The 22872-nt window shown below is 41.6% G+C and overlaps 1 protein-coding gene across 1 annotated transcript in view; it reads left to right on the forward strand.

The window, feature by feature from the left end:
- The first annotated feature begins 276 nt into the window (after positions 1 to 276).
- The window catches only part of MAP1B (microtubule associated protein 1B), a 93995-nt gene continuing 71399 nt past the window's right edge, over positions 277 to 22872 (forward strand). Inside the window, exons 1-2 of the mRNA XM_045512375.2 lie at positions 277 to 987; positions 9089 to 9190. Coding sequence (XP_045368331.2) covers positions 804 to 987; positions 9089 to 9190 — 286 coding nt within the window. The 5' untranslated portion in view covers positions 277 to 803. The remainder of the gene's footprint in view (positions 988 to 9088; positions 9191 to 22872) is intronic.

Consider the following 22872-nt stretch of genomic DNA (forward strand, 5'->3'; position numbering starts at 1 on the left):
GTCTTGCAGAGTAAGGTCCAAAGCCTGAACAATATTTTGCATTTCTGTTGTATTCTTTAAATGGAGGTGGTAAATACTGGAAAATATGTCTTTCTAAATCCACAACATTAAAGAAAAGACTGTTTCCATCTTCCTGGGCAGGGTACCCTCAGCCCCACGACCACTGTGCTACCACAGCTCCTGAGAACCTGGCTTCATCTCAGATGGGACACAAGGCAGAGGCCTGACTTGTGCACCTCAGACAAGGTAAATATTCCCACTCTGAAAATGGAAACCCATCCCATTCTTCAGCACAAGCTGGGTGGGGGTTTGCAGCGGGCAGTGGGTGTGTGGGGGGGTGCAAATTGGGAGTGTTCTTCGCCTTAGGGTCCCCCAGCCCCTTGACTCGCGGCGCTGCCCTGACCATTGTCCGCACACCTCGTCCCTCCAGCTTCCGGGCCGCGGGCGAGATGATTTGCTGCAGATGACATCAGCCCTGGGCCAACGGCTGCAAGAGCGGAGGCAGCCACCCCGTGAGGATGTGCCGGGTGGTCCTTTCCTCCTCCTCTTCCTCCTCCTCCCCGGCTCCCTGCCTAGTCTCCATATAAAAGCAGCGCCGCCTCCCCGCCCTCTCTCACTCCTCGCTCCTCTCCGCCGCGCACTCTCGGAGTGGGCGGAGGGGGAGGCGGCGCGCAGCGCCAGGAGGAGGAGAGACGCAGGGGGCGGAGCGGAGACAGCACCTTTGGTGATAATCCTTTCTCCTGCCGCAGTGGAAAGGAGCGGCCGGAGCCAGGCACTTCGCCGAGGCATAGCAGGCCGGCAGGATGGCGACCGTGGTGGTGGAAGCCACCGAGCCTGAGCCGTCCGGCAGCATCGCCAACCCGGCGGCAACCACCTCGCCCAGCCTGTCGCATCGCTTCCTCGACAGCAAGTTCTACCTGCTGGTGGTCGTCGGCGAGATCGTGACCGAGGAGCACCTGCGACGCGCCATCGGCAACATCGAGCTGGGTAAGAGGCCCTGGGCCCCCAGGGAACGCGCTCGGGGAGACGCGCAAACGCGACCCCACCCAGGGCGCCAGGGCTACTTCTTTCCTCCGGCACGCTCCGCACCCACGTCTCTTCCCACTCTTGGTCTGGACTTTTTCTGGGCTAATTTTGGAGAATAATGCGAATTATTAGATTTGAGACCCAGTGGGAGAGCCTCACCTAACCTTGAGGGATCTGTCATCAGGCTAGGTATGCAGATCCCAGCTGGCTACCGCCAATCAAGCTAAATGAAATGCAGGTGTCAGAGGGGCGGGGGCCACAATAAAGCCGAAATCGCGGAAACCGAAGGTGTTGGTGGGGGATGGGGAAGACCTGATGCAAACACTCCTTTCAGCCCCCCTCTCACACTTCCAAAATGCTGGGAATGCCCCTCGCTGGCAGACCTGAGGCTGGAGTACCATGTGCCAGGACCCGCGTTGGAATCATTTTAATCACAACCACCTCACCCCCTAGAAGTGCCTTTGCTGGCTTAAAACCTCCCCGTCTTTTCTTTCCTCGGAGTGACTAGGCTAGTCCTAGGGCCACGCCCGCTTGCCCCCTCAGCCCCCGGGACGCAGAGATGGAGAGCCGCCTGCGCCTTGTTCCCAGACGGCGTCCGCCTCGCTACTGCCCCTGGGGCCTTGGTTGCAGCTTTCAGAAAGGACAATGGGACCCCCAAGTTGCGGGGTGGGGCTTCTTTTAAAAGTCAGCCTCGAGAGAGATGGCTTAGTGCGGAGAGGGCGGGGGGCCAGCGGGTAGGGCCAGCGCCTCGCCCGGTGCGCGCACTTCGAGCGCGCGCTGCAGAGGCCGAATAGCGGTTCGCTGGGAGCCCTGGGCGGGGCCGCGAGGGTCCGGCAGGCGCAGCCTCGGGCGCGCGGACCGACCCGCCCTGCAGCCCCACCCGGGCTGCCGCAGTGTCCCCGCCCTCCGCACCTGCCCCCTGCACTGCGGCGCCCCCACTGGGCGCGGCCGGCCGGGCGTGCGCTCCGCCGGGGCTTGGGGGTGCTGCATGCCCCCACCTCTCTCGGCTTTGTTGCCCTCGAAGTCCCCGGGTGGACAGTTCTGCCCTCTGCCTTTCCCTTTATCCCCGGCTACCCAGATCTCCCCTCGCCCTGACAGAGGTCGCCGGGTCCCTCCGCAGCCCGCTCCGCGCTCTATTCTCCCGGGGTGGTGCTGAAGCGGTTCTGCCTGGCGACACCGGCTGGTGGGCGTGGTGCAGTCCGCACTGCGGTCTCTACGGCAGCCCGAGGCGGACAAAGGGCGTTCACGCAGCCTTCGTTCCCCGCTCCCGCCCCCCACCTCATATAAAAGACAGGAGAAAAACGTTTTAGATGAAAAAAATAAATGCTAGTCATCTGCCTCTGCATTTGGAAATGGTCGCCTGTCCTCAGAACAAAAGGCTGCAGGGTGGAGACTGGAGTTGCAGACCTGGTTCTTTTGTTTAACTTTAAAGCACTGATTTTCCTTTCAGCCGAAAAGAAAAAAGAAAAAGAAAGAAGAAAGAAAGAAAAAATAATGTGAGCAGAAAGCAGTCGTGTTATTTTATTTAAAAAAATTAAGTAAGATATTTCAATAGTGAAATGCCTCGTTTGAGCATCTCAATAACCCTTCATTTTCAAACTATAGCCCTTTAGTCTGATCTGTACTAATTTAGTTTATTTGCATGTTTTCTCCTTGGAAAATTTCACACATACTGACTTTGGGTGTGGCTACTGTGTGAATCAATGACTTAGGGTTTAAAAAAAATATATATTATTTGTCAGCACCTTTGCTGGGAAATAATGATACATCAGGAGGTGCTTTTCTATCTAAAAAATGTTCATAACTACCCGATGTGGTGCGAGGCAAGGGACCACCATCCCCATTTTGGAGATGGGGGCCCAGAAAGGTAGGAATGAAAAGGGGAGTAGCCCAAGGTCACACCACTCATAAAGTGACAGAAGTGGCAGCACTGCAGCCTCCCTGGTTGTCTGGCCCTGTCGTGACAGGACAGGCTAACGTCAGACAGGGATCAAACAGCAATTTTCAGAGCTTGCCTTTATACAAAGACAACAGTCGTCCACTTGCGGGCAGCGCCCCTTGCAGGGAGGTGGTTCAGCAATCACCTTCCACCTAATTATCTTACTGCTTTGTTACTCTGCTTATCATCCTTTTAGTGCCCCATTTCTCAGGGGATTTATTCAAGCTGCTTCTGTTTGAGGATAAACTAGATGCATCCAAGTACTGCTATGAAGTGCTCTCTGTCTCCTCTTCTTTACACTACTAGCACTTAGTGATAAAGTTCAGATTTGTCTTCCAAACTTTCAAAAAATTTAAAAGAAATTTTGTTTATATTACATAGAGAGGAAAAGTCACAAATCATGAATGAGGAGCATTTGGTGAATTTTCACAAAATGAACCTATCTGTGTTACCCTGATCAAGAAACAAGACATTCTTGGAATCCCAGAAGCACCCTCATGTTTCCTTTTCAGTCAACTTGCCTTTCTAATTTTTAATTCCCTGATCTAGTCAGATTTTTGCAGGCAGTACTGATCCCATTAAAAATCAACCAAGTGAGTAAGCAGAGCCAGTTCCTTATGCATAGTAATAGATGCTGCTTTTCCTCTGGAGAGCACTCTCTTGGGTCCTGAGGGCTTGGATGCAGCTCCAGGTGCACGGCCTTCCAGTTCTAAGTGAAAATACTGCTTCCGTAGCTTTCACAACACTCTAAGGTGACTTAGCAACAGGGCAGGCTGGCTGTTTCCCTGTGCCTGCCATACTGCAGCCTCAGCTTTCAGGCCCCATCCAGGCCTCCTCCAGAGGTCACTCTGATACCATAGCTGTAGTTGCTGGTGTCTGTAGACCCCATAGTGTGAAGCAAGATGGAGATGCTCCAGGAGGTTCAGCTCTGGTTGTGTGCTGCAGGCTGGGAAGGCAGTTCATCTGTTCCTCTTGCTTCCTATTTCCCCTTCCGTCTTAACTAAGGCTCTGTGGGTTTGGAGACCCTGGTGACTTGGATTTTTGCCATTTAATGACTTAGGGCTCTTTGGGAAGCCTAGAAAATAAATCTGTAGGAAGATGGAGGTAAGACAGTAAATCAACAGGCCTAGAACATCCCAGTATGGATGCTTAGTAAATGCTTCTTGAAACCAAAAGCTACTGAACCAAACTCGATCTGCTCTCCCGCTTGCAGTGAAGCCAGTATACTGACACTGGATTGTGGTGAAGAAAGTGCAGTGTTTATTGTAAGGCGCCTATACAAGGAGAATGGGTAGCTTGTGCTCAAAAACCCTGAACTCCCCAAAGGGTTTCAGCAAAGCATTTTTAAAGGCCAGATGAGGGAGGGGAGTCCCAGGGTATGTGATCAGCCTGTGCACAATTCTGTGATTGCTTGATGGTGAGGTAACAAGGTGGTGTCACAGGGGTTAACATTACCAATCCTTAGGTGCCAGAAGGTCTGGGGGCTATACGCTCTTGATCATCAAGTAGTTAATTTCTTCCATTTGGTGGTGGTTTTAGCATCTGAAAAACAACTCAGGAAATAGGCATCAGATATCATTATCTAGTTACTTCAGAGAGGAGCTAACTCAGAGGATATGGGGGAGACGTCCATCCCAGGAAGGCCCCATGGGGTCCTGCTTGGTTACACAAGTAAGAGAGAAAGTCACTCATTTCTTCAGCTGTATTCAAAATGCACAGTGCACGGTTTGCTCATTGCTTCTCAAGTTTGAAACAGTAGTCTTTCCTGGGACTAGCTTTAGTTATGTAGGACTCTATGCCAAACGATTGTCGATTCACTGACTGCCACTCCTTGGTACCTCCTTTGCCCCTACCTAATTAGTCCCCAGCATGGACTTGACAATCATCCCCAATTTTAGCAGAGCCTCCACTCCCCATGTTTATTTTAGGACATAACTACATATATCCATGCCTTGCAAAAGTAATTCTAGAGCCTTGTGAAAGGAGTTTTCATTGCTTCATTTAATTTTTTTTTTAAGGAGTGAAAACATACAAGGAATACTGAGTGTCAGTTTGATGATTTCAATTACTGTTAAAGAGTGTAACTTTCCTCTAGTTAACATTGAGAATCAGCAGAATTTGTTCAGGGAAAGATAGATATGTGTAACATCTACTGCCCTGGATTTTAGATATAAGTGTAGCTAATTACACTGTTGCTTTCTGATTATCATTTTATTGAATGTTTTCAGTCTAAGATGGTTAAGAGAATTAACCCAGGGAAGATTTGGATTTAGTTTCCATTTTGTTTCAACAGGAAAACAACAACATGGTGGGAATTAATAGGAATGTTGGAGAATGTTAAATTTATTATATTCATCTTTATACTTTTCAAAGTCAAAAGGCAGATGGATTTCTGCTTGCACTGCTTAATTGGTATTATGTACTAAGAATTCTATGATCCTTGCTGAAATATTGGCCCATTTCCATTAAATTGATGAGTCATTGTTAATCTTCTCTAAAGGCTTTTCTTAAAATAAGTTTTAACTTTTAGGTTAATAAATAAATTATTATAAATCACTTTTGTTTGTTTCTAATGTTAGATACTATCCAAGACCTAATTATTTATCATCAATACTTTAAAATGATAAACTTTGTATATAAGATACTGTCTGCATTACACATATCATATAAATTATAAACATCAAGTTGTTGGTTTAAAACAAAAGGCAAAAAAGCAAATTGAAAGTTAGGTCAAGGGGAAAAAAAGAGGAAAACTTTTCTCTGAGAAAGAAAACCTTATTGAATTTAGCATTTCCTTTGTTTTAATTGTTTCTTTAGTTTATGATTCTAATCTGACTTCAGATCACTTTTTGGCTTAATTTTGCAAATAGAATCTTATGGTTCTAGGTTAATAATTTAGAAACTTGGGCAAAAAATATTCAAAAGCCTATTTCTGAGAGGGAATGACTAAAGCTCGTGGAAGAAAATCAACTTGTTAAAGGCCAAAATAGCAGTCATGTGGAACCCGTATATCATTTTAAAACGCAGTGCATGGTCATTTTTGGTTTTCTTCAGTCTATTGTTTCTTTCAGGATATATGTTTTAGTCTTTAAATGGGAGATTTTTTTTAATTGTTGGTTTTATTAAATAATCCTGCCAAATGCTTGCATGATCAGTAAACTTGGTGAGATCTAACCTGTATAAAGTCAGGGGACCTGGCTCTTCCTCCATTTTCACCCTGACTTGTCCTGTAATAACCGCCCCCTACACACACCACAACCTTTTATTTTCTCCTTTTTCCATCTGTAAACTTGATGTGTACTTTAGCCTTTTTCTGCACTGCTACCCCTGGATTCAGAGAACTGAGATGGAAAGGTCCTTTGTTACCCTGTGGTCGTCAGGCTACAGTGATGGTTCCCACTTCCAGGGCTGGAAGACCGCCCCAGATTAGGGAGCTGTTCTCAGGAGGCCTAGCCAGAGGTCAACTCCCAGGGGCGGGGGTGGGGAGGGTGGGGGCAGAGGTTGTCTCGGCCTAGTTTATAAAGTGAAGTTTGATCTCCTCCAGTTAAAGGGCCTACTGCTGGCTTCCTCTTAGGCACAAAGTAGGGAGATATATAAACCAACTAAATGCCATATGAACCTTCACTGAGAAATACTATTTCCCTTTACTACCATCATCCAGTAGAAGGTACAAAGCAATTATACAGTATTTTCTTTCTAAAATTGGTATAGAAAGTGGCTTGGTTCCAAAATTTTCCTTTCCAACTAAAATAACCAGTAAAGCCATTGTAACCTTTATTTTATAAGTGGCATTAGTGATTGTGCATTAAGATGTAATTTGGCTGGAAAGTGCTCCCTTGAAAAGGGAACTCTTAACTTTTTAATTTCATTGGGAGTATAAAAATGAGCAATATTATTTTTATCAGCTGTTGGCTAATGTAACTTCAAAATTACTGAATCGTTTTTCTACTAGTTCGTACTTTTTCCATTGCTACATTACAAATTATTGGAACCAGGAGTTTCTGAAATAAAAAGCAAATGTTTAATTGCAGGTGTCATGACAAGTTAATTGAAGCCAAGGGAAAAAAACAGCAAACAACCTAAGAACAAGTCTATGTATAACCCGAAATGAAGTCATTCAAATAGTATGTTACTTAGCACAAAGGCAGAAAAATTGTATGAATTTAATTTAAATACATATGTCTCATTATTAACTTATTGACCCAACTTGACAAGCCAGAAGACAAAGTGGAGCTCAGACCTGGAGCACAGAGACTCCAGTCAACAATTTCCAATTAAGCGGCTCAGACAGAAGCTTGATGATTTTTCACACTAGAACAGTATATAGTGTATATACAGGGAAGTAAAATATTCTAATGAATTCAGACCTGTCAAGCTTTCTGTGAAACAAAAAAGATCCCATTTGTCATTTCTGCACTAAAAAGGTCCGCAAAATCTCAACATGCCTTTCTTGTTAAATTTAAATACTCCATTAGCACAAATGCAAACTGAGGCTGTTAATGTTTCCAGGGAGACACATAAAATTTCCCCTTATAATAATTTAGCCTCTATTTAGGAATGTTAACTCTTGCACACCTGAATTATTCCCATGGCTTGCGTGAGAAACTTCTACCTCTATTTAATGGACATCCATCTATTTGAAGGTATTTGTCATTGTTGAAAAGGTGTTTGGTGTATAATCTGAAGGTATTTTAAATGTATAGTCAACTCTGTTTCAGAAGTCAACTTCTGTTTGTTTTGTGTGTGTATCTACCTTGATTCTTTGCAAGATAGGAAAACTGAACAAGATATAAATGGAGGTAGATGCAGATACACTTTTAAAGATTTAAGAGGTGTGTTTAAATAACATGCTGCCATTTATACTTCCAAGTCTGTATGCACGACTAACAACCAGCAAAAATGATTAAATGACCAAGTGTTTATTTAAAGATAGTTCACCTGCTGTGGCAACACCTAAATGTTCAAGTCCCTGCCCCTTAGTACATACGCAATAAATGATTGTTGTTCTGGAGGTTTGTCCTGGCAACTAAGGATGCCCCATGCAGGGGTGCAATCAAGGTTGGCTCTGCATAATGGCTCTACTATCTATTTGGGAAGATGAAAAATACATAAATAAAAAAAAAAAAAGTCCAGAGTTCTGTGGTTCCCCAATTTTGCCTGGCTTGTTCCCCAGGTCTCCCTTCTCTTCTGTCCTCTGGGTTCCTCTCTAGCCATCTCCTTTGGAAGGGCCGGAAAGAGGAGGGCAGAGAGAGGAGGAATAGACTAGGGAGGCATCAGCACCCCTAACCATTGTGTTCCCCTCACCCCAGCTTCCAGCCTTGTCAATGGAAGCCTGAAGTTTTGTGGGAATAGATCACAGCCCCCAACTCTGTAGAAGTTTATAAAGTATAAAAAGTCGCCACATTTCCTTGCCTCTGGATTAAGAAAATTCAGTACAATGAACAATTGTGAGTGAAAGCTGTCTGCCAAGGTAGTCAGGTAAAAGAAATGCCTGGGGGTGTGGCAGACAAGCCATGTATTTAAGACTGAGATCCTGACTTCTTAGCACAGATCACATGAATTTTGATTGCTATCCAGGGGTTGAGAAATCAAGGTAAAAAATGGGAGGGGTAAAGACAGGTAACCAGCTAAGCACACAAAATGCATGTGTCCATATAAAAAATCACTTAAAAAATGGTGGCCTAGACTTGAATGCCAGCCCCACCTTCATTCTACATTTTGTAGCCACCTGCAAGTGGATCTGGGGAAAACTTAGCGATTGCCTGGTGGCCCCTTAACTGCTGCAGGGCTCACCATCTTCCTGTCCTTTCTGCGCCCTCCCTGGAGTAAAGCCTGTCATTTTCCTAATAACTGTTTTCTTTCACTCTCCAGAAGAGCTGCACTTACATTTTATGAGGGGCAGGAGTTCAGTCCACACTGCTAGTTTTCTGTCCTTTGTGGCCCGTTGGAGAGACCTCCCTGGCCCTCCCATTTTGTGGGTATCCGTGGCTAGTCACCGAGCTCTTCAGAAAAGGAGTTTCCACATCCTTCCTTAAAGCCTGAGAAATGCTACAGTGATGCTTGCCAAACCACTTTGAAATGACTAACTGGAAGCCTGTCGTCTGTCTTCCTTTCCTTTCTTAGGAATCCGATCATGGGACACAAACCTGATTGAATGCAACTTGGATCAAGAACTGAAACTTTTTGTATCTCGACACTCTGCAAGATTCTCTCCTGAAGTTCCAGGTGAGGCTTTTGGTGCAGTATTAGTCAACCTAGAATTTGTAAGGATGGGGATGCAGGCTGTTCGCCAGAAAGTTTTGCCTGGGGCATCGAAAAGTCTTTCTCTTATTGCTAAAGTATTTATGTTTGTTATCATCAGCCAGGTTGGCAAGAAGTCACATTTTAAGAAAGTCATCCAGCTCTTAAATTGTTACCGTGTGGGTTTCTATTTTGTGGAGTCTTAGAAGTTTTTAAATTCTGGGGTAAATTTTTAAATTTTTGTATGTTATCTCACTGTTCTCTGAGCCTAAGGGATTGCAAACTATTTAAATGTTAATGTTACTCAAATGAAGTTATGACTACAAATTGGATGCCCCCACAATCCCACAACCCTGCTCCCTCCCAAGAAAATGGAGCACCTGCATTTCTGCATTTTTCCGTCTCAGTGAAACGTGCATCGTCATTTCATCATTGCATCATCACCCACTTCCCTTAGTATGGGTAAGAGAGTCTGAAATTCCCAACTGTCATTCAGATAGCCTTTCTTTCACAGATGCAAAAGAATACTACAGAATAATTAAAGGTAAGGACACAAAACTTGGTCATGTGAAGATGCCATCGCTAACCAGCCACCTCCCTGGGGATGTATTCTGGCCCATTCCTCTAGACCTAGGGATATAGCCAGAGTCACTCACCCTGTCCTGTGTGAGCTATGACCCATACTTCTCCCCCTTGGTTACATTTGAGGATCATGAGCAGAGTTAGTGGCCCATAAAGATGCTAAACCTGGGATGTGTTTCTCAAAAGGTTTGCCGTTGATCTGTCATAGACATTGCATTGCATTTTATTTCTTGAATAGCACCTAAATTTTATATAAAATAGAGAATACTCTTTTCTGTCTACATGAATTTGTTGTCCGATTGCAAATCTTTTGGCATTGATACAAAATCAGAAATGAGATTCAGCCCTTCTGACCGATTACATCATATTCCATTAGCCTTGTACATACTGAGATTTGAAACCACTTACAGAATGTCAGCCTTCATGCGTCACACTTGGCTACAGCAATATGCCCATGGGACTGGAGTTTGATATTATTAGAATCAAATCTCATACATTTTAGTTATCAAATCAATTTTAGCTTTCAAGCATGGAATTGAGTAAATGTGTTAAAAACTTAGCAAGAACTGGTTCATGAAAAGGTAAACATGCTGCAAAGCCATGTGAAAATCAGCTTTTAAGTAACTTTGCATTGAAAATAAGAGAGAATGATCCAGAGACTTATCAGACAGCACATGGTTTGCTGAAGGAAAGGTACAGTACATGGTTGTTTCTCTTGTTGTGTTATATTTTTATGTCTCTCATGCTTTAGTAACTTCTAAAATCATCTCACAGAAAGAAAAATAAGGGATGTATCCTCTTCCAACGAGTATGTTTCAGAAAGTAAAATTCAAGCTTTTATTCTTTTTCTGTAAGGTTGTTCTGTGATTCTATTTATTTACTTATTTTTGGTAAGTGAATCCTTTGATTCTCATTGTATTCATTCATGCTTGGATTGACTTTATAGCGTGACAGCTGTTGTATGGCAAAATGAAAGGCTGTAAGAATTGGTAAAGAACTAACTATTTTGAAACAGAGACCTAGTATTACTCTTGTGGACTCAGAAGGTCAGGTCCCCCCAGACCACTGCTTTAGCCTAAGATACCTCATTCTCCCTCCTTTTCCTGCCGTCACCTACAGGAAGGGTTGGATGCCTACCTAGTGGTATCAGCACTATGCTAGGCTCTGTTCAGAGATTGGCCTCTGGACACGCAACATCCTCCCATTCTTGCCAACTCCAGGAAGATGTTATGTGCTTCCCCTCTAAGCTTAAGAGTACACTGTGCGGGGCTGGGCCTCCCCGTGGAGAACCGGGCATCTGGAATGCAGCCATGGGAGTGAGGCCCCTGTGTGGGGAGCACTCAGAGTGGGGTGAAGGTTTCTAAGCAAGACTACAGTAGATGATAAAAGCACACTTCAGACTCAGTTTCAGGTAAGTAAGTGTGTTTTAGAGAGAAGAGATGTTTTTTAGAGGATAAGGATACAAAATTGGGGTGAGTAGAGATCATAGGATGATCTCTGGATTGGACCCAAGGAAGCCTTTAGCTTTTCCTGAACATACTGAAGGGTTTTAGGGGAAAATTTGAAATCTGTTTTCATATGGGTCCAAGTCTAGTGGTCTCTTCCACACAGACTGGAATTCTGTAGAGACTGAAGGATGTACTTCAGGCTCCTAAAATGCGCTCATCTAAACCTCTACATGTAATTTCAAGAGTCTAAGTTCACTTACAGGCAAGGAACAGGACGAAGGTTGGATTGTCTTAAAAAAAAAAAAATAGAGCTGTTCCTTCAGTCCGTTAAAAAATACCTAAATAGCACCTACAATGTGCCAAGCACTCTAGGGTAGGGGAGGGTGAACACACAGTGATGAACAAAAAACACAGTCACTGCTTTGTTTACTCTTGTCTTCCTGGGTGAAGAAGAGCGGGCATTTAACAGTCACATACGGGCTAGCATCAACTCTAGCTCCCTGTATAGGTCTAGTGTTTGGTTTGTTTTAGGTAGCAGAGGTATAAAATACTCTTTGTCCTCCCTAACAGAAGTGTAGTTGGCACCTGGTATCTGCAGAGGTGGTTCCAGGACCCCCACAGATACCAAATTCAACAAATGCTCAAGTCCCTTATATGAAATGGCATACATATGAAATGGCATAGTATTCGCATATCACCTTACACATATCCTCTCATTACTTTAAATCATCTCTAAATTACTTCTAATACTTAATGCAATGTATAATACCTGAAAGCTATGTAAGTAGTTGCCAGCATGTGACAAATTCAAATTTTGCTTTTTGGAACTTTCTGGAATTTTTAAAATAGTATTTTCGACCCTCAGTTGGTTGAATCTGCAAACGTGCAACCCACAGATATGGAGGGCCAACTGTAGATCAGGAGCTAGGATTGCTCTTACGTCTGTTCTACCTTAATGTTATTATACCTCTTTTTCTGTTTTTAAGAATTGGACATCCCTTATAAAAGACTGGGGATAGCCTCAGATGCAGCTAATAGATTGTGCAGCACAACCAGATTTGTTCCCTTGTGCTAGTTTGTCCCTTGCACTAGTTTTTAAATATGGTTTTGAGATTCCGTTGGCCTGTTTCTTCAGGATTGTAGGTCTCATTTGAGACCACTCTGAATGGCTTAGTCATCTTGAACAAATATCCTTTGAGCAGGAAGCTGGAATATAATGCTTTCTCTGCAGAAAGTGAGGGTCATATACTCTGAATAGCGAGGTGGTAGGTCCCCCAGTTCCTCAGAATTGAGTTCTGGGATTGCCAAGTCTTGCCCAACTCTGGCATACTTCTCGATTCTTGGAATAGTCAGTCATCTAGGGCCATCTTACTCTCTCAAACCTGGTGCAAGATGGACTTTCTAAAGACCCTTCAGCAGACATTTGCTGTGTGCCCAGGGCAGGTCTCTGCTGATTAGCTTTGATGTAACACCACTCCTGGCTGCATCTAAGCTGGGCTCAAGTGAGACCAGTTATCCTGAAAGAAAATATTAGATATTCTTTCATGAACACTTCCCAGCCTTTTGCTCAAGTGAAAGATCAAAAATGGAATCTTTTCAAAATAGAGCAATAGTCTTTTGTTTCCTGATACTTATGAATTCAAATACTATCATACATTTTTTGTTTATATATTACAGTATGTTTGTTGGATGAGAATTATTTTAATGAATCTTACCACAAGAGTAGTACTATATTTACTGTGCTGAATGGAATTTATTTCACTCTGTTCCTGTTTGTTTCTTTCCCCAACTTAACTTGAGATCTGTCTACCTATAACAGTAGAGATGGGTATCACGAGGAATTATAGAAAGTGGCCCATGATTGTCTGTGTTAGACAGACATCATTTCAGAACAACAAACAAATACAAACTGTTCCCAGGACAAGGGACACCAGAATGAAAACTAATTTCAATCTTCTTTTCTCCATCATTTTTCCACTTCTGTTAATTAAAATAATTAAACATTTTTGTTAACTCAAATCCTCACCAGCCACGTGGTATAATGATTAATAAGAGTACAGATTCTGGATCCTTCTAACAATTATTTGCTGTGGGATCTTGGAAAAATTGCTTAACAATTTGATGCTTCTGTTTTGTTGTTTGTAAGACAGGGATGATCAATTCCACCTCATAGAGATTTCATGAGGATCAAACGAATTAATTCACGTAAAGATCTTGAAACAGTGCTTGTCACATGGTAAAACAATAAACGTACGGTAGCATTAAAATTCTCTCTCTTGTTGAAAATCTATCAGACTTGTATATTTGGTGATGATTATTATTTATGGGAAATGGTGGCTTTAGATATTGGCTGGCTTCCTTTTTGAAATAATTTGTTTTTAAGCTATTTCTCAGAGAAACAGTTGCCTTCAGCACCATCAGAAGGCATGTAGTTGCTGGTTATGTGTAGGGGGCAGCAACATTATGACTGAGCTTAGGAAGGTCCTTTGGCTGTGAAAGCAAAACAGGTGATGCCTTAAGGTGCTGGGATAGCAGGACTTTAGGGCAGGTTGAAGACCGTTTGCAGAATGGTCCTGTTGCTGCCTCTGGGGGGATGCTGGTACTGCGGGCAAGTGTGCTAGCCTGCTTTCTCGCTGTGATAGTCTGTCCATGGATAGTCTTCCACTCCCTCCTATCCCTTGGTTCTCTTTTGTTCTCTCCAAACAAGTGACGGTCGACTTTGCCAGTTTTAAGAAACAGATTTCTTATGATTTATTTTCTTAGTCAACTGAATAAATAGTAAGACCATGGCATATTTACATTTTGTCACTAGTTTTATAACTCTGAGATCACATTTACAAAAACCTTCGTACAATGTGATTGATTTTGTAATGTGTATATGGGTGGTTCTGTTAGGAATGTATGCCTTTTCTTTAGAAGATAAATAAACCACAGATTTGTGTGGAGTGACTGCTAAAAATATCTGGCCTTGGGATTGGTTTTTGATGGCGAATTAAAATCAAGCCCTTTGAATTTAAGTCATGCGAATCCTCTCCTCCCTTTGACATTAATGAGGCAAGGATTTACAACATTTGCCAGTAGAATGATAAGAAAATACTAAAATGCTCTTAGAAAAAGTCTAAGAATGTTTGTAGTCGTCTTCTTTCTCTGTCTAGACTTGTATGTTTAGTCTGTCGTTGTACAGAATTATAGCTTAATTGTATGTGCCTAGAATGCATCAACTGGTTTATGACAGCGAGTAATGAATGTTTTCAGCCCTGCTCTCAACCTTTAAACAATAAAGCGCGCAAATATACGTTCCCTTGCATTGGAGAGGCTGACTTAATCCTCAGGGAACCTGTGATTTCTGAGGGAAAGCAGTCACTTTTCCTCATGTTTTCTCTCATGTGCACATGCACAGGTACAGACCCTTGTCCACATGCCAACCGGGTTCATCTTTTCTCATTGCATCATCATCTGAGGTTAGGGGAGGAATCCTCGTATTAGAAGAAAATGGCAAATAAAGAGCCTTATTTTTTGTTGAAGTAACCAGACCTCTATTTAGCATCCATTGAGATCACTGCCGCCTCCCTGGGAAGGGGACATCCATTTTAATGCAAATCACCTGCCTTTCTCCACTCGCCCCCTGCCCTCAGCCTTTGGGGCCCCTCCTGCTCCCACCCCAGTGCTCCCTTTCACCGGCTGCAGCAGACTGCTTGGTTGTCCGCACTCGCATTCCTTTGAAACAGTGAGAGGTCCAAACTTTCCAAGGAGAAATACCAGAATTCTGTAGTGTATGCAGTACAAGGCGTATTTCCTGTGAGGTTTATAATTTGCTCAACTTTGAAATTTGGTGATTCTTTATATCCATAGATTCTTAGAGCTCTTGTGATTTTTTTTTTTTTCCTGGGGTAGGTATGGCCATTGGAGAGGAATAAAATGGAGTTTCATTGCCATGTGCAGGCGCCTTCATTCCCCAGGGTTGTTAATGATGGCTCATTCAGACCACCCTAGAAATACCTATTCATCTTACTTTTTTTTAGAGTAAAAAGGATGTTTTCCTCTGCCAGCTGTAATGGCTCTCAAGCGGTTCCTAATGGGCACTGTGGAACCACTCAATATAGGCAGGCATAGGCAGGAAGGGAAGGTAGCAGAAAATTGGCTGCCTGGGCCCAGTATTCATTCGGGGGAATGTCATAACCCCGCCATTAAATCCGACTAAGTGCATCTCAGAACAGCTGCTAATGTCACCCAGCCAGGACAGCATCTTACGCTGAATGGCAGTGCCTTTGTCTTCATTTCCAGAGACCAGAGAGAGCCCAGGGTGTTTGCTAGATTCGTTGTTGTGGTGGATGTATGTTTATTTATTTGTTTGTTTTTAAAGCATGCCTCAAGCACCAGCTAGCTGGTACAGGCCCATCACTTTTTACTGCCTGCTTTTGGGTTTTCTCTGTAGGGTATTTTGTTCAGCATCTATCAAAACATGCTGGAAACGATGGTGAAAGATGAGGACTAAAGCGTAAGCTAATAGATTTCTTAAAAAAAAAAAGTCAGTTAAGGAGGGGAGAGTATATAGTTCAGTGGTAAAGCACATGTTTAGCATGCATGGGGTCCTGGGTTCAATCCCCAGTATCTCTATTTAAAAAAAAAACACCTAATTACCCCCTCAACTTTTTAAAAGTCAGTATTTTTAAGTGTTTATTAATAAGCAAGAAATTGTAAAGGGATCTGTGGAAGAATTTGGTATCCTCGCTGCTTATAATTTAGTTGGGAAAATAAATCATTCAATCACAGCTTTAAAAAACACTAACAAAGAGTGTTTCCTTAATTTAAAAACTGTGTGTGTGAGAGACAGACACATATGAAGGGGACAGGGGCAGATTCAGTCAAATTTGTAAACAAGACAAGGGGTGAGAATGGTGATCATAACAAGCATTGCATTTTGATTGTTCAACCACAGATTTAGTCACAGTGACAAAGGTTACCCAGGTACCAGCACCCCCACCCCAGCCACAACCCAAGACTAATTAAACGCTACCCAGGCAACGATCAAGTATCTCCAAACATCATACTCCAGGGCTTACGCCTTTTGTTTCCTTGGCTGCGGGCTAGGGGTAATTTCTATTGCTTGTGAAGTCAAATTTCCTTGGTCCTAGAGAAATGTGAGAAAGTAAGAAGTGCCCCTGGGGAAGTGCCCTTAAAAATGGACCATGAAGACTGGAGAAATTAACATAAACACAAGACAAAAATAATGTTGTTTTAATAGACTTTTCCAATCCATGGTAAAGACTTGCCTACAGTCAGGACTGATGTGGTGACTGCTTTCGGAAAATACAAGAGTCTACATACATAGGATTGAAAAATAAAATTAATTAAAAAGGAGCACTAAAGCCTTGGGTAGGTGGCATTCTCTGGGATGTGATTCCTTTTTATGGCTGCAGCTTTGCTTATTTTAAAGATACAAACTGAATGGCCTCTAAAAATTGTCTTATAAAGTTAATTGCCGAAAGGGTTGAGATAAAATAGGAATATCCCGGGGACTGCCTTGATTTGGAAAGTCCTCTCAACCTGCTCTTTGCTGGCCCTTTCTTTTTTAATAAAACTGGTTTTCATCAGAAACTATGAGTAAGGGAGGCACAGTGAAGCATTTTGGACCAAATTCATAGATTCTCTGTCTGCATCTCACATGGATAGTCTGGGGCAGGGACAGCTGATCCCCCTGAAGGAGAACTGCATTTTGGTGTACTTTGCCCCTAAGGTCCTACTCCATGCAGAGGTTGATTTTTTTGTTCTTGAAATGTCAGCCAGGGGAAATGTCACATTTGGGAAAGTTAACTTGATAGCAGTAGAACTAAAGATGGAGTAAATTCTGCATCTCAGGATGACAGCACTCTCTTGGTACAGAGCTCCTCAGCCATTTTGAGCAGTTGTTCTCTGCCTTCTAAATTTTCATCTGGAAGTTTGGACCTGTGTGAAAGACCAGCAAAACAGCTGTGAAAACTGCTCGATGGAACTCCTCCCCTTTTCATGTTTGTGTGCATGAGAGAGAGAGGGAGAGGGAGATGGAGGGAGGGTACCTTATCGTATTCTAGTCCATCAGAAAGGAGATAATCTTTTCACATTATATGGTATATCTTTTTAGAAGTATCAGCCAATCTGCCATTAAATATTTATATTGTAGCTCCTGCAGCAAGACACAGTTCCTAGCTCTGCACACCGTAAGAGGTGTCCGTAAACCTGTCCCTGAGAGTTGTTCACAATCAAGCATGGAAATAAGATAACTAACATAACAAGTCAGTGTATAATAAGTGTCAGATGAGAATTTTGCTGGAGAATCCTTCTATAAATTCTTTTCATTCAAGCTATTTTTAAAAAATATACATGCATTAAAATATGCACAAAAAGCATGTTATCTATAGAAGTTGAGGCATAATAAATACAACAGATCCAATGCACTGGATTCTCTTGGTGATCAAGAATTTTGGATCCAAACTGAATTAATTATTCCCTAGTTTGGAGCTACATTTTAAGTTAAGCCCTTTAGTTTAATTATGAAAAGACTGAACTGATATTTTTAGGATTCCTTTCCCTCCCCCTCTCCCACCCCCACCAAAAAAAAGTGTATGAGAGCAGAACGGCTGAACTGAATGTAAAGGCATGATTTCAAGATTGTCTTCATCTTTGAGTGCAGGAAAATTATCCATTGGCAGACTCTGAAGACACTTGGGAGAGATTGTGAAAGTGAAAGGTTTTATGGAAATAAATCTGATGTAATTGGTTCACTGCCCTGAGGCTAGACTGGACACTTTGAAGAGCGCTGATTCAGCTGTTCCTGTATCAGGGAAGAAGGGAGGGGACCTCTGTTGTGAGCTGCTTCCCAGGACCCTCCCCTCTCCAGAGAGCCCTCCAAGCCTGACCTGGTGCCGTGGCCTGGGCCGCACCTGAAATTACTGTCACCCACAGAGCCCCTGAAAAATTACTGTGAGGCTGTTCCTCTTCTTGCAAAGCAAAGAGATTAGACTAGACTAGGGTATCTGAAGCTTTGTTTTGCCAGCCATTAGTTCTGTAAAATATTAATAGAAAGTCAGTGGGAAAGAATTCCATGGTGAAATAAGTCGAGGAACTGTGGCATACCAGATTTTATATTTTGAGGAGCCATAAATTATGTAACTGCATGTAAATAAACTCATATAATTTTGTATAACCGTAAATGTCCTTAACCTATTTGAACTGTCACTTCCATCACTAATCCCCCTCTGGGATCTAGATTTTTCTAGAACACAATTTGGGAAAGGATGAGCTAAATGATCTCTTAGTCCCTTCCAGTTTTTGTATCCCATGATTCATGAATTTTTACTAAATTTTCTCGTCATTGAAATGTGGAAGGGAACTGGTCCTGTTCTCTGTTTAGCTTAAAATGGTTTCTAATCGAGGTTTTAAAATGTCAGTGAAAGAATTTAGTTTAGAAAATCTGCCGGTCCCATCTGCTAGGATTATTAGTTTTAGGGGAAGATGCACAGCTTTGTGATACTCAGGCTGATTTCCCAGTTTGGGAATTCTTGGCCCTTGACTTTGCCCATCTGTCTTTACCTTGCAGACAGACCAAACAAGACAAAACTTAATTGTGTTTGCACAATGCCAAACACCTGCATGGAAAGTGTTTCAGAAGTCAAATTCACGAGTGTTTTGTCTACTCAATGCCAAATAGGAAATAACTGCATTTTTTTCCATTGAAATTAGAATTTCCACATTGACGTCTGGTATTGCGTTGAGCCTCGGATTAGTTACTTATTCACAGATCTTTGGAAGCAGGCTTAAGATTGAACCTCCTGAGTTCTGGGGATCATCTGTAGGTTGAGTGTGTTAAAAGTGCCAGACCTCGTTTGTTCTGGATAATTGAGAATGGTCTGCATTTTAATAAGCATGATCAGCTATGCATATCTTTTCATGAGAACCATCAATTAGCACAACACAATTTAACGAGTCAGTACATGCAAATATGAATACCCTTGGGAAGCAATGCTCAAATCAAATTATTACTGACGGTTTACAACTTGCATGCAGGTAATCATTATCAGAAAGCCATGATTGTCTAAAAGGAAAAGTGATTTTTATGGTAATGCATCATGTGATTGACTCTTGATATCTAATATTTTTGAGCTAACAGTTTCAATTTGTCCTATCCCTAATTTGGTCATGTTCACACAAAATGTTTAATTCACTCCCTATGACCTATATGTAATATTATTTTTACAGCAAACCTTACAGTGTTCTGAAACCCAAGTGAAGTAATTTATGTACAAAAAACATTGTTCATATTATTATCTCTGTGGAGGAGAAGAATGATGATCTGGTTAATCAAATGTTCTAGGTAATAGAGAGTTGCCTTCATTCCTTGTGAGATTATTAATTTTTTTGAAAGCTTTAGAATCCAATTGTATGCCCTCATATTTATGTAGAACTGTCTTAGACTTCATAAATGAAATTTCTTTAGCCCCAGAAGAAATATATTTAAACCATTTATAGAAAACATGTACTTAGAAATCTGTTATTCCTTTGTCCTCCCAATTGGAGTGATATTTTCAAAGGGAGGTTTTAATAAAGAGCTATTGTACTTTCTGGGCAAATGTTGGCATTTTATTGAAGCACAGGCCAAAAGAGATGGACTCACACAGGAGAACACACTTTGCCACTTGCTTGGAACCCAAACTCAGAACAATCTAAGTGAGTCTTCCTTGGATGATTCAGGACGAAAGTCCCCTGTGCTTTGGGTCCCTGTTACAAACCCTAGTCACTGGTAACTACACTGTCTACACAGGGGTGTGCTAACTAGAAGCAAGGTCTTATTACTGAAACATTAGTGAGCAAACCATTTATATTGAGTTGGCCAAATGGCCACCTCAACACTAATGTGATTGTAATTTCTGTATGGAACAGTGAATATCCCTGGCTATCATACTGCTTCGAAAAGAGTCATTGGTTCTGAATATTGCAAAGGAAATCAGAACTGCTGTAGAGAAAGAAGGGAAGTATGTAGAAAGACAAGATGGTAGTCTTCCTGGTAGCATAAAAAATGTGAGTTTGCTAAATATGCGTGAGCCCACTGCATTTACGTTGTTATACATACAACCAGTGCATCCCAATTCTAAGCCCTAACCGCTTTTCTTTTCTGCTTCCTATGTCTCCTGCATATGAAAAAATGCCTTTTAAAGTAGATAATTGTCTTCATTATGCCGTCTTCCTCCTACTGAGCTAATAAACATGCAAACCCAACTCAGTGGTAAAGGAAGTAAGAAGCAAGAAGCAAGATTAAAGGTGTATCACCTGTGCTTTAAGATTGTCCAGGATAGCCTTAGATTCTAGGAATAGACAGGTATGTGGCTAAAATTGTGTGAACATTTACATGCATATATGTAATTATATGTTTGTGTGAATGAGTTTGCTTTTATATTATTTCAAAAACATCTTTGGCTTTTAACGAAGCATTAGAACATCCAGGTAATATCTGTTGATGAAAAAGTGACATTTCTTGCAGGTTTACCTCCTTTTTCCTTCCATTGTTTTGTCATCTGTATCACTCATGCCTTCCCCTCCCCCACCCCCGTCATCTATTTCATTTCTCTTTTCTTCTTCCTGTTTTTCCTAATATGCCCATCCCCACTCCCCAGTCACAACCTTCTTTCCTACAAATAATGCTGGTTTGGGTTATTTTAAAACATCTGACAAGATCGATGTCTGCTTTTTAAAGAAGCATCACATTATGTATTTGTTATACACACTATTATACTGTGTCTTATTTTTGCTTTGTTTTATACATAGAACAGAGAGACTCTTTGGAGTCTTTGGAATAACATTCCAGCATATAAATATAAATGAAATAATTTGGCAAATTGACTCACTCTGGGGTTGTCTCGAAAAATGATTCCATCATCAGATAGAAATTTCTGTTGCTGGAATCCTTTAGTCTACAAATGGATTTTCTATGCTTGGTAAGCAGACTCATAAAAAATATGAAACTAGTTGCTCAAAGAAAACCAAACTCGAACTTACAACTTAAAAAGAAGGAAAAGAAAAAAACAACCGAACAAAAACCTACTTTGAGAAAAGCTGAGACCAAAGACCTTGAATCAAATAATCGAAGAGCTAGGTTTTTAATCTTTTAGAATTCTAAATTTTCAGAAATGGCTTTTTCCCAGTTGCAACTGAATGTTAAGGGAAAAGGAATGCAATTATGTCATAACCGTAGAACTAAGGAGGTCTTAGGCTAATGTCCCTTAATAAAGAGCCATAGAGCAGTGCCTGGCACATAGTACTGCCTTACTTTGTGTATGACAGTGAATGTAGAGATGTTGTGGGTTTGAGAAACCATAATTTGCTCTTAGGTTTGAAAAATAAACTGCATAAGAAATCTGAAAATTTGCAGTGATTGTTTATATGCAAACAATGTCTTTATTACAAATTTCCTTTAAACATTGAAATGTGGGAAAATGTTTATTTACAAACTATCAATTACTTTCAGAGACTTGGTAACCTAAAAGTTATGGTTAAGAGCCAGTGTCTTGAGAAGCAATGGACAGAACCCTTGGAGGATGGAGGTGGAGGACAGAAAATATGTTCCAATCCCAGTTTTACTGCTGAGTAGATTTGTGCTATTGTGGACAAATTTGTGTTAGCATTTATGTACCAGTTTCATCATCTTTAAGATCCCTTTTATATTTAATAGTCGGTGACATAATACCAACCTATAGTAAAAAAAAAAAGTCATTCAAGTATTTAAAAAAATGGTTTGCATGCAAAATTGATATGCATTGCTAATGTGTAAAGCCAAGATGTGTTATTTGTATTATAAGAATTCCAAAGAACTTTACACAATAACTTGCTTGGCTGAATAGTAAATGAAAACATGTATACTCAATGTATTCATTTCACAAACACATATTGCTTGTCTTACGGGGTCTGGTACTGTGTCAAATACTAAGGTTAACAATAATAAGCGAAATAAATAAATCCACAGTCCCTACATGCTCTCCCATGGAGCTCTTAGTCAAGGTAAGTAGGTAGACAATAATCACATAGTCATGTAAATACGCATCATAGTCTGTGCTAAGTACCAGGGAAGTGAATATAGTGCTATATAAAGATATAAAAGAGGAAGATGACCTCTAAGGGAAAAGTGAGAGAACTGTAGAGCTGAGATTTGTGACAAATGCTTTTTATTTATTTTTTTAAAACATAGGACACTGTATTTATGTTTTCCTTTTAATGCAACATTAGCCATTCGGCCTCATTTTATAGGTGCTAGAGTATACAAATACTTCTTGACTTTCACAGGGATCAATGTGAGGTTACAGTCGCACATTTCTTAGGAAATAGGATCAAATAAATAGACATGATTTTGAAATATTTCTGCGAAGATACTAGTGTTCTTGTAAGGATTCCACTACTTTGCTCTGAGTTAAGAATGAAAAGAAAGAGAACTATCTGAATATTCATTGGCTTCTTAAAAGCATGGGTTTAATTACAGATTTGTTGGGCTGCAAAAATCCCGATGATAGGGAAGTGAAGCCACCAAAATTTGGATCAGGATTTGCAGGCTTGTGCTGTGAAATAATGATGATTCCCGAGCCCCTTGGGAACACCCTGCACGTACGTGGTGCT

This window comes from Camelus bactrianus, chromosome 3 (genome assembly GCF_048773025.1).
Source record: "Camelus bactrianus isolate YW-2024 breed Bactrian camel chromosome 3, ASM4877302v1, whole genome shotgun sequence".
NCBI lineage: Eukaryota > Metazoa > Chordata > Mammalia > Artiodactyla > Camelidae > Camelus > Camelus bactrianus.